The 12,519-nt window shown below is 45.9% G+C and overlaps 1 protein-coding gene across 3 annotated transcripts in view; it reads right to left on the bottom strand.

Moving 5' to 3' along the window:
* Myo5b (myosin VB) overlaps positions 1-12,519 on the bottom strand; it is a 299,803-nt gene that overhangs the window by 131,288 nt on the left and 155,996 nt on the right. For all 3 annotated transcript variants that reach the window (XM_070029165.1, XM_070029168.1, XM_070029169.1), the window contains exon 5: positions 3,367-3,523. In XM_070029165.1, coding sequence (XP_069885266.1) covers positions 3,367-3,523 — 157 coding nt within the window. The remainder of the gene's footprint in view (positions 1-3,366; positions 3,524-12,519) is intronic.

Below are 12,519 nucleotides of genomic sequence, written 5' to 3'. Positions count from 1 at the left end.
CCTAACGTCAACTTATCTGACCTTTTCTGCTTGACTCAGACATATACTAGTTATTGCAAATAAGAAACCATGGGACCTATGTTTCTTTGGGCCTGCGTACTTCACTTAATGTAATTTTTTCCAAGCCTTTCCATTTCCTAACAAATGGGGCAATGTCATTCTTTCTGATGAAGGCATAGGATTCCATTGTGTATATATACCACATTTTCTTGATCCATTCATTCAATGCTAGTACTGGGGCTTGAACTCAGGGCTCTCCACTTTCACTTGGCTTTTTCATTCTGGCACTCTACCACTTGAGCCATACCAACACTTCCAGCTTGTTGCTGGTTAATTGGGGATAAAAGTCTCAAGGACTTGGGCTGGGATGTAGCTCAGTGGCAAAGCGCTTGCTTAGCAAGTGCAACGTCCTGGGTTCGATCCCCAGTACCAAAAAAGAAAAGACAAAAAAAAAAACACAGTTAAAAAAAAAAGTCTCAAGGACTTTACTGCTGAGTCTAGCTTTGAACAGAGCCCCTCAGATCTCAGACTCCTAAGTAGCTAGGATTGCTGGTGTCACCCATCAGCACCTAGCTTATTATCTTAAGCAACATGATATTACTTTTCTAGTCTTTGTTCCCATCATTTTACTCACAAGATCCCTGTCCCTTCTCTTTCTCTCAGTGGGTGGGGCTCTCTTTGGCTCTTGGGTTTTCAGCCTGCAGATTTCTTTAACCCCAAGCAGACATGTGGTTCTTTGGCTTGGACTTGGGTTCTGTCCCTGGTCCTACAGTCTCTTGATTAGCTATGTTCCTTTAATCAGTAGAGACTTGTGAACAAATCATGCCTGGGATGCTGACAAGTGCTTAAACAGAATAGGGTCAGAGCGCATTGGCACTGACAATAAATCATTCTAATCTGCCCCAGCCAATCCCAGCCTATCTTCCAGTTGCCTTAATTTCTACAGCTGCCACTTAGCACAGCCTGCTTGGAATTCCACCTCTTTAGACCACCCCCAGTCTCCCCAGGTGGTGCCTGCCATTGCTGGACTGTTGTGGAAGCAAGGAGCCGATGACATAACTGTAACTGATTGCTCATGGAGAGGTGCCACCCTTCCTGGGGACAGGGGCACAGTAATCAGTAATCAGCTCTCCCTTATTAAGCTCTGAGGAGGGACAAGCTGACAGGACTTCCCAAAACAAGGGCCCAGCTAAATTCTGAAAGCCGGAAAAATTGGATTTTACTCTAGCAGTACAAAAGTTTCTCAATCTCTATTTGGCAACTACTCCAGGCTTCTCCTGGCTACAAGTCTTCCTCCTCCTCGGCTTCTCTCAAAGCTAACACCACCCAGAGGCTCAAGAACTAAAAAAGAAAAAGGGGGGGGCAGGAAATACAGCAAAACGGAATGATTACCAGCAGGCAGTAGTGTTATGGGCAATTCTTTTTCTTTCACATTTTCCAGTGATCCTATTCTCTCTTTCTTTCTCTCTTTCCTTCTCTCCTTCTCTTCTCTCTCTTTCTCCCTCTCCATCTTCCTCTTCCTCTCTCTCTCTCCCCCTTTCTCCCCCTCTCTCTTTCTGTGTGTGCTGGGGCTTGAACTGAAGTCCTCACACTCTTAAGTTTTTTACTCAAGGCTGGCAGTCTAGTACATGATCTGCAGGTCTACTTCTGGCTTCTTGCTTTATGGTCTTCTAAGTGACAGGATAGCAGATATTGGAAAGAATTTAACAAAAGCTAGTCTCTTTCCAGACCTGAACCAGACTTCAGGTGTGATGTCCAGCAACACTTACTCATCTTCCAGTGTCAGGACCATTTTTAATAATTGCTACTTTTCTCATTTTGTTTATATGTTTGGAAAAAATTATTTTAATTATATCAACTATTTTCCAATTCCTATAAGAACGGGTACTAAAACTTGCTTTTGTTGAATTCTTGGAAACAGGTGGTTATCTCATCCAGCAGTCCATAAAAGTTCTCCAGATAATGCAACTCTGAGGCAGGAGATTTTGCTTAGATAAGCAATGATTTTTTTTTTTTTTACTGAGGAATTGAATTTATAAATTGAATCCTGCACTTTTGTGTTTTGTCCATCGTGGAACTCTGGGCTTGGGTACTGTCCCTCAGCTCTTCAGCTCAAGGCAAGCATTCTACCACTTGAGCCACAGCGCCACTTCCAGTTTTCTGGTGGTTAATTGGAGATAAGAATCTCATGGACTCTCCTGCCCAGGATGGCTTTGAACTGTGATCCTCAGATCTCAGCCTCCTGAGTAGCTAGCATTATAGGCGTGAATTACCAGTGCCTGGCTTAATTGACTGCTGCATTTTGTAAGGAACAAGGAGACAGGGGACCAGGGAGGTGCAATAAGTTCTTGCTTCAAACTAACCTTTCAGACCACCACAGTGACTTATGTCTGAATTGGTGAGGGTGGGGAGCTCCTCAGGGAAATCAGAAGCTATCTTGTGGCAGCTTTTAGTCTTGACTGTATTTTTTCTTACACAAAGTGGCTACCTAAGTCTGGCAGAAAGGCCTCTCCTAACCAGCATGGCACCCAGGCTGTAACAAACTGACCTGGCTTCAAAGGTGGGAATTCAAAGTTGGCCCAGGGGCTGTAAGGCCTATGTGTGCTACTCTAGCAGAATTAAACTTTTAGAAAGAAAACCAAAGGAGAGAAATGACATTCTAACCCTAAAAACGCAATTAGGCTATAGTAAGGCCCAATTTTTAGGAGAAATCTCTGGCTTGCACTCATCACCTCAACTGCTCTGAGCCTGCCTAACCCCAGGCTTCCCTTGAAGAGCCCCTGGCCAGTTCAGACAGGAGATAAAGACCTAGGCAGGTCCAGCCCTGCCACCACATCAGGTACTGATTCCTGAGGATCTACAGCAGATGCTGTTCTTACACAGGTGTTGACTCTTCCTTGCTCCTCCTTCCAACTAAAGACAGAATGCCTGAATACTTTTTGGAGGGAAGAAAACAATATGCTATCTAGACTTCCTTGTATCCTTCTCCTCCCCCTTGAACTTGCCTTCCTGATTCATTCAGTGGCCTTCAAGGCATCTGTCTGCTCTGGTGGTATGCTGAGGCACATAATGGTGGCAGGGGAGGGAGCAGCAGCCGAGATGGCACAGGTCGGGAAGGACAATCACCATGATATACCATATAGAGAACATGAGACACTCACCCAACACTGGCGACCAAAATGACACAGGTGGGTCAGAAGCACCCTGTCTCCGCCCCCTGCCAAATCGGTGTGTTTAGAGGCACTACCGTCATTTCTTCCTCAGCAGTGGACCTGGGCTCTCCAAGGGCCCCAGGAATGCTTTGGGGACACTTCTGATCAGTCATGCCATCCCTCATGCCCAACAGACACGTAGGAGAGGCTTTACCTCCATGATGGGGCTCGATGCCAGGACCTTCTCTTCGATGTTGGTCTCGCTGGCTGAGCCACCGACGGTGGCAAAATAGCGCATGGCATACTTGGCTGACACGGTCTTCCCGGCTCCAGACTCCCCGCTGACGATGATGGACTGGTTCTTTTCATCTCTGGAAGGGAATGAGTGTGGTCAATCACCGACAGTGGAAAGGTTCTGCTGCCTTCCGAGGAACTCTGTCTAACAAGGGGCTGAACCTGATGAGGGGGTACCTCTCCTGCTTTCAAAGAGAAATGTGGAGCACTACTGTAAAAATAGTCTTCCTGAGCTCACAGGCCCACATTGAGGGGAGTGAGGGGAGAGTGCTGATCTGAGCAGGGCTTACGAATGGCACACGACCTCCTTTACCACCCAGAGGAAGGGAGGCTCGGCCAGTGGGCCATGTTCCTGATCCTCTGAAGCGCAAGGCCCTATACATTCCCTGACACACTTCCTGAGAAATTCCACATACACGCTTTCTGCAATATAATATCATCTTTGTTTCTCTAACTTGCCTAACCTGTGCGTCAGTATAAACTATAATTTCTTCACAAGCAAGGGTCTTTCCTTCTCCTACAGGGAGTCCAGCACCAGCAGTCATAGCTTTGAGCATTTCTGTTCACACAGACACATCACAAAGAACGTATTATTAACCACCAGCCTGATCCTGCCTCTAGTTTCCAGAAAAAGAGGACTAAATAGAAGAAACGAAGATATCCTACATCAGATAAATACATTTCTATAGTTATCCTTTCAACACGAAGTAGGGGGCCAGGCATGGTGGTACATGCCTATAATCCCAGCTATATGGGAGGTGAAGAGAATTAGTATCAGAGTTCAAGCCTGGGCAAAAGTGTGAAAGTGTGTGTGTGTGAAAAGTAACTAAAAAGTAAAAAGGGCAGGGCATGTGGTTCAAGTGGTAGAGTACTTACATGATAAGTATAAGGCTGTGAAGGAAAATGCTAGAACTGCCAAACATAAATAAAATACAAAGTAGGAAGATAAGTAATGCAAAGAGCCAGCCATCAGATTTCCAAGAAACTAGGACGCTCACAGCAAAGAGTAATGGCAAACATTTGGCCCACAGTCTGAAGAAATGAATTCTTGTCAGGGGTGGACCTGAGCATCCCCAAGCAGTTCCCTGACTCGTCACCAAGGAGGGGCAGGCACTGCTTTCAAGGGGATAGTAACAGTGCCTGGCACAGAGATGCACTTAATATATTCTGTTGGACTAGAAATAACCTACAGCTAGACAAAGCTAATCCTCTCCTTTTGTAGATGAGGTTTAACGCTCAGGACTCCTGGCTCTATCTCCTGTGGTTTCCTAGGCACAGAAGAACTGGGAAGCCATCAAGGTGGCTGCCCTATCTTGTGAGTTACTGACATGGGTAGGCTGTAGCTTATTGGCTTAAGTGAATGTGCACCAGCCTCTCTGCACATCTGGCCAAGAGCCAAGAAGCCAGACAAGTCGGGTGATGAAAGCAGGAAAGCTGTACAATTTAAGATGAAAGAGCCCAGCTGTTAGGGGAGCACCGGGGGAGTCAAGTGTGGGGGTTGAGAAGAAGAAACCTTCCGCAGGAGCTGTTCTTCAAGGTCAGCAAGGAGTTGAGTGATGTCAGCTCCCAAACCTGAAACTGTGTGTATATTGGGGGGAGGAGGAAGGGGAACCTGATTGATGAGTAGGCAATAACCATCAAAATCAATTTCTTAGGAAGTTAGGTAGACTCCCATCTAGTATTTGGGAGATAGAATTCCTGAGATCCGTATCAGTGTGTCTGTTTCTTCTTTCCTTGCTCCTGTGATATCTTCACACTGAAAGGTAGCCTCTCAACAAGCCTGTGAATTTTAATATCTCCAATGCTCCCTCATCTAAATTTTTCATAATGCATCAACTTGACCCAGAAGACAATATCAGGTGTCATCTCTACTCTTAATTCTTTCACATATTCTCAAGTCCCTAGACACACAACTATCCAAGATAATGGAGTGCATAATAAGCTGGGCTTTACACCTTTGAAACAGACATGCATTTGGCCCTTGAGAGATTCCTGTGTGTCTGTAACAAAAATGAGGACCTCAGCAGCTGCATCCGTAAGTTCTGGAATTCTGCCCAAGCTCTGTGCATTGAAGCTATACAAATGAGTAAATATAGGGTGTGACAGAGCCTTGATCCTCAGTTGAGGACCACTTTGAAGGGAGTGGTCCACACTGCCCAGGGCTCTTGACCAGAATCCTGGGAAGCAATGAAGAACAGAGGTCAGGAGACAAGGAAGCAGATTGGTCAGGGGGAGTGTGAGTGCTGTCAGGTTCCATCACAACGCAAGATACACAGGAAATTAGAGTACAAGGAGTCTACAAGGTAGCATGTTACACTTGACAGAAACAAATAAGGCACACACTAGTGACCCTTGTCGCTTTTCCCTATCAATATCAAAGTACAAACTGCTCTACAAGTCACCAGAGAATGACTGAAAAGTCCCTCGCTGTTCAGGAAAGAGGCTGACTCATACGAGAGATAGGCAAGCTGCAGTACAAACAGGCTATTCTAAGGACAGGTAGTACCTATCTATCTGTCTGTCTATCTCTCTACCTACCTATCTGTGTCTCTCTATCTTTCTAGGAAAGGCTAGGTTATATAACAAGTGTCAAGAATCAAAAAGGAGGAGGATTCAAAGCAGTGAAACAATAGGAGTGGGGTGGTGAATACATGGCCGAGTTAGTTACAAATAGCCCCAAGCTCAACAATCTTTATACTTGAGGCTCTTTGAAGGAAGCAGCATCAGACAGGACCATGAGTTCTAGCTCTTGCCTAATTTGGTAGCTATTAGAGCTGCTATTGATACATAAGCTGAAGCCTGACAAAGTTACCTCTTCGATCAACAAGTACCTCTACCGCTTCTGGGAGGTTACATGTAGTAAGGATGGTGCATAACAACATTCTTGACCATGTGCCACACAAATTAGCTTTCCTTCCAACTCTGGAGAATTGCAATCCAGAGTGTCAGGGGACTTGGACTTGAACCTCAATGGTAACACTCCATTAGCTACCTGACCTTACTTGACCTTCATATCATCCCAACATAGTCTCTTATGACTTGGATCCCTGAAGCCTTGTCAGTGCCCTTCTGAGTGGTCAGCTTGAGAGTGGGGTCTCCAACTCATCCTAACACCCTTGCTGATTCAATTTCTAAAGCACAGCTCTAATTATATTTTTCCCCAGTGAAGAAAGATAAATAGTTAAATAGTCACTCATAGTTTGCTTATCCAATTAAGTCCAAACTCCCTGGCTGAACATTTTAATCCCTCCACAGTACATAATGTTGGGAGCAAACTAAACATTGGATCTGCCAAGTTCTGACTCCACCGCAATAAGGCACTTAACCACATTATGGAGGAAATACCATAACGTATGTAGTGGTGGCTGCAAAGTTACACAAGAAGATCTCTATGTTTCTGGCAAGATGATGGTTTTATGCTTCCTCCACAGTGGAGTCGTTTCTGAAGGATGCACACTTACCTACCATGATATTTATAGTCCTGCTCTACCCTTCTACTGAAGTCCGACCCATGTCCAGTGCCAGGATTCTTTGTCCTGAGTCTCTCCAGTGGACATCCCAGAAGGCAATTATTGATTCATCGCCCAAAGTCTCCTATCACTGGCTCTGTGCCAGTTTTTAACACCTCATATGGCTGTCAGTCCCTGAATGATTGCTTTGCTTGCAGTGTGGCTTTGGGTCACTTCCTTTTTCAGACCCTCTGTCTTTTCATCTCTGAAGTAGAGGGTTGGGGTGTGGACTCTTCAAATGATCGTGTCTATCTTTGATATTCAATAAATAAATTCCATGACTAAATCATAACAAGAAATACAAATAAAAACACCTTTTTTTCCCCCAGTCAGTCATGGGGCTTGAACTCAGGGTCTGGGCACTGTCCCTGAGCTTTCAGACTCAGGGCTAGTACTCTATCACTTTGAGCCACAGCTCCACTTCTGGTTTTCTGGTGGTTAACTGAAGATAAGTGTCTTGCTGACTTTCCTGCCCAGGCTGGCTTCAAACTGCGATCCTCCCATCTCAGCCTCTAGCTAGGATTACAGGTGTAAGCACTAGTACCTAGTTTTAATGAACAACTTTTAACTTCCAAATTGTAAGTGTTGTGGAGGATATACTTATAAGTATGGATCCTACCCAATGTCCTTCAAAACTACAAGCAACATATGGCCTTATCCATTCAGCTCAATCATAGAGATGACGTAGCTGGAAAGTTGGGTCATTCTGCTTTTCAATAAATCCTTTTCTCTTAGGTCCAGTGAGAATTCCTTTTATGGAAAGTAAATCATGTCCAGCTGTTATCCAAGTCTGAGCTGGCTTCAGGAAGTCAGGCACCAGAGCAAACAGGAAATGCCCTTCAAGATTTCTGTTTCAGACAAGATCACAGGACTCCAAAGAAGGGAACTCAGTGTCATTCTTTGGTTTCCAGCAGAAACACCTGACAGCCACTGGGTGCACACAAGTGTGCACAGTACTCTTCAGCTCATACCAGGCCCCTTTCTTTGAAATCTAAGAGGTGAGTTAAGTGCTCCTAAGCAACTCAACTCTGTTCCTCCTACATGTTTCCTACCAAACCCTTCAGTATTTGAAGTTTTATACTCAAGATCAGCCTCCCTGCCCACTGCCAGGTGATGGGGAGGGCTGGTAAGGAGGGTGCTGAAGGGGCTACCAAGGCATCTGAGGCTTCCATCCAAAGGACAGCACTGTGGGTCAGCCTAGGAGCCATTGCAGAAGCTCTGTTTTGAGAACCACTGCTGAAGTGTTGTCTTGTTCGGGCTTCCTGCAGAGAGCCATTTGTCACCTACGAGGGCCCAATCAGCAATAGCTAACAGAAGCCAAAGGCAAACCCAGCTCAAGTCATCTCAGCACTAGGAGAGAAGCCTCAGGAAGGCTCCAGGTATCCCAGCTGCAGACTGAGGTGGGGGGTCTGTGGCATCCACTTCGCCGTGCTCTGAGAATTCCATCAGTTCATGAAAACACAACTCACATAGCTGACAGCTCTCTGAAGACAGCCAGGCTCCTGATACCAAAACCTACTAAGCCTTTCTTGCCTACCCAGGACTTTCTCATGGAAGTGCTCTCCCCCCCTCGAGTCTATTCATCACTCCAGCCAGAAAGCTAAGTGGAAGCAATTCTTCCCTTTTCCCACAGCGCCACCTCAGTGCCTCCTACTGAGTCTCTCTCTAGAATGCAGTCTGCTCTGGCTGCTACAACTCTCAGCCCCATCATCAACTCTTGTCGAGTATCCAACAGCAGCTTGCCAGCCTCTACTCGTTCCTCCTCAAATCAGTTTTTCTCATGTGGCTTTCTGAAAACCAATACTAGATCTGCCCCACCTTGCTGAGTTCAAGGCCTACAAGGCGGACACTTCCTCCCAGCTTAGCTGGCTCCCATGCTTCTCTTTATTATGTCCCAGACATCCATCACTTCTTTTTTCACTCTCTCCTGCCTTGCATGGCCCAAAGCATTCCCAGTCAAACTGATTTCTACCTTCTCTGATCTCACAGCTCTCAATGCCTGGTATACAATCACCTTCTGCCTTATGGCCATTCATATATAACTGCTTTTTCATGACTTATTTACATGGAGCTTGGTTAATTTATAAAACTGGGAGCCATGTATCCCATGATTAATATTCATTATCAATCTTCCCATTTTACAGAAGATAAAGAGGGAAGAGCTGGGAAAGGCCATGTCATGTGCCTAGAATTTTTCTATTCATTAAGACACAGAGCCCAAACTTGAACACAACTTCCATCTCCTGGCACAGCTTCCCACCCCGCCATTGTCTCTGGGGTTGTGCTGCAATTTCTCTTTATTACCAATACCTTTCTCATGTAAAAGAACCACCATGAACAAATCACGCTTCAGTACAAGACAAGATATGAATCATGGTCCTCAGTACTGATGGGCTTACTCTAAACTCTTCAGCAAAAGCATCGCTTTTTTAGAAGCTCTTCCTCAACATCCTCACCTCACAGCACTTTTTTTTTTTTAACTAAAATTTTACTCATTTATCTTTTTCCCACCCTGGTCTCCCCAGCAACAATCTAAGTCCCATTACTAAGCCCCAGATAGGGGTGGGATAGGCCAGCCAGCACTCTGAGTGGAGAGCCTGAAAAACAGAGGCATCATGTGCTATCCCAGGCTAAGCCCAGTGGCCAGAGCCCCCTACAGCTGGACGATGTCCTGCTTATAAAACCAAACCTGGTGGTCTCTGTCCTAGGCTTAGCCTTCTTCCAGCTCACCATCAGGAAGGGGATGGACTGCATGGAGCTCCCCTCAAAATGGTACCAATCTACTTTCCTGAATGGACATGAAGAGGGTCGAGAGGCAAACATCTCCTGCTGGGGTCAAGGGGAACCCTGGCTTACCAGCACAGAGCCCCATCTACGAGCACATCATTAAGCCCCTTTGTTGTTTCCTACTGTAGTGACAAATCACCTGAAAAGCGGGGTGTGTCAGAATAGATTCTATTCACTATGGAGATAATCAATCTATTCTTCCTTGCCTGACTGTGTCTGTCTACTTTCCAATTATACTGTCAACACCACTACTGAAATACAGATCATCTATGGCGGTACAGTGGTGGGAGGGAGGTGGTGAGATACTATGCTAGAGAATAGGAAGCAATTTTTAAGAAATAATGTCTATTCAGCAAAGATGCATGTCACTACCATGGACAGTGTTGGTAACTGTGAAACAAAGGAAATAAAGCCACAGTGAAATATGGGGGAAAATACTACAAGATAACAATACTATATGTGGTTTGAGATCTTTCTTTTATAAACTCAAATGAGCAGAAAGAAGCACTGCTTAGAGATATAAACACAAAACGGCATTAACATGGAGCCTCTCAGAACCCATTATGCAGTTAGGGAAGTTATGTTAGGAGAACTGCCTGGTTCTGATCCAGCAGAAAGAAGGTTATGTGGGGAACAGGAAGGAAAGCTGCAGAGAAGAGACCATAGGTAGGAGGTGGGGTTAGGTGAGGAGGATATAGGAAATTTCAGTGAGGCAGCCGGGGCCTGGAATGCAGCAGCACATATACTATGATATTCTGATGTGGGGAGGCTTGAGCCCCAACATTAGGAGCACTGCGGAGAACATTTGTGCTGAGAAGGGGCTGTGCCTGGATTTTCCAAGCGAGAACTCTCCAGAACCCTTCTCTACAGGCCTGCCAGGCCTGCAGCAGGAGGGGACACACCTGAGACACCTGAAGGAAGGCACCGTGTGAGGCTTCTACAGGCTGTGTGCAGGTGGCATCTCTGAGCACCCCAGCACTGCCACTCCTCCCTCCCTGACAGAGCTGTGTTCAGGCCCAGCCCAGAACTCAGCACAAGCCGTTTGGGAAGGCTGTCATCAGGACTCACTGAAACTGCTTAATCAGTCAGAGTCCTAAGTGTCTGCTTGGGGAGATGAAAAGGAACTTAGTGTAGGAGATAAGTACTTAGCATATTTCATACCCAAACATCATTTTCCCCCTTTGGTTCCACAGTGGCTCCTGGAGCACTACGTCCTATTTCTAAACCTCCTGAGTGGAGCATGATGCAGGCAGCGGTGAGATGAACCCATCCCTTCTACATCCTGCTCCGGGGAGGGATTGTCTCCACTCAGCCCAGCATCCTCCATTCAGCCCCTTCCTGGCAGATAAGCAGGGATAGACTGAGTCCAGCCCTGGGAAAGGCTCCTCAGTGTGAATGGGAATCCATCACCTTTTTGCTCTTAAAACAAGGCCTGGAAGATGATCCCTAAGACCTCCTGTTGCTCCTTATATTCTGAGAGTCCAGACCCAGGCTGCAGCTGAGCTGTGGATATCTCCCATGCCACCTGCTCTTGCCTGCTCATCTCCAAAACGCACTTTGGAACACAAAAACCTGAGAGTTTAGGTGAGTGTATAGGACAGGGTTAAAGATTTGCTATGACTTTATACTTTATAGCTTTGTTCTGGTTACTGTCTCTAGCTGGGTGTGAACTGTGATATACACACATAATATGTACATTAGTTCATAGTTTATAGTAAAACATGTGCTCAATAAAATGACTTTTCCTTACACTCCTTTCTCTCTTCCTCCATTAAGTCAGTATGACATTTGTGTATTTCTTCTCCAAGCCTCATCTCCTCTCATCCTCTCTCCTGTAGCTCATACTAGCATAAGTAGCCCTTCTATGTCCATTGTATTTCCTCTTCAAACCATTCCTTCTCTTTGATGCCAGAAAGTTATTTCCACTTATCTGAATAGGTCTTGGCTCTGCTCAGGGAGCTCTTACATTGAAACCCTATGTCCTGAGATCTCCAGCACTCCAAGTCCTTCATCACCCATTCCCAGAGACAAGTCTAGGCAGAAGTACCAGGCTGTGCAAGGGCTGGAAAGGACAGGCTGTGGACATGGAAGAGGCTGACATTTAGGATGTTCAGATCCCAATAGCTAGGTCATGATCTCTGGCAGCACTTTTGTTTCTTGGCTGTCCTGGCACTTGAACTCAGCTTTGCAGATGCAAAGCTGGTGCTCTACCACTCTTTGCCAGTTGTCTAAAAGATGGAATATAGTGGCCTTGAAATACTGTCCTCTAGATCTCAAGCTTCTCAAGTAGCTAGGATCACAGGCATGAGCCATTAGGCGCCCAGCTTCTGGCAACACTTTGACTACAAAATGCCATCATTTGCTCGCTGCAAAGTAATTTCTCCATCCTGCCCATTCACTTGGGACATCCATGTTGCTTATGAAACCACCTATTGCTGGGTCAGTCCCACACCAGAACTGCTGGGTCATGATCTATGGGGATGGGGCTTGGATATTATTTTTAAAATGTCACAAGTGATTCTACTGCTGCTAACACATTAGCCCTATTGGGGTTAAGAACCATGGCTGGAGGGCTGGGAAGGTGGCTCAGTGGTAGAGCGCTTGCCTTGCATGCCTGAGGCCCTGGGTTCCTCAGTACCACATAAGCAAAAAGAAAAAAAGCCAGAAGTGGTGCTGTGGCTCAAGTGGTAGAGTGCTAGCCTTGAGCTGAAGAGCTGAGGGACAGTGCCCAGGCCCAGAGTTCAGGCCCCACAACCGGATCCCCCCCATCCCCAGAA

The sequence above is a fragment of the Dipodomys merriami genome, unplaced genomic scaffold, assembly GCF_024711535.1.
Source record: "Dipodomys merriami isolate MVZ:Mamm:240054 unplaced genomic scaffold, mDipMer1.0.p SCAF_2, whole genome shotgun sequence".
Lineage (NCBI taxonomy): Eukaryota > Metazoa > Chordata > Mammalia > Rodentia > Heteromyidae > Dipodomys > Dipodomys merriami.
The sequence above is the reverse complement of the archived record's forward strand: the minus strand, read 5'-3'. Positions and strand labels throughout refer to the sequence as shown.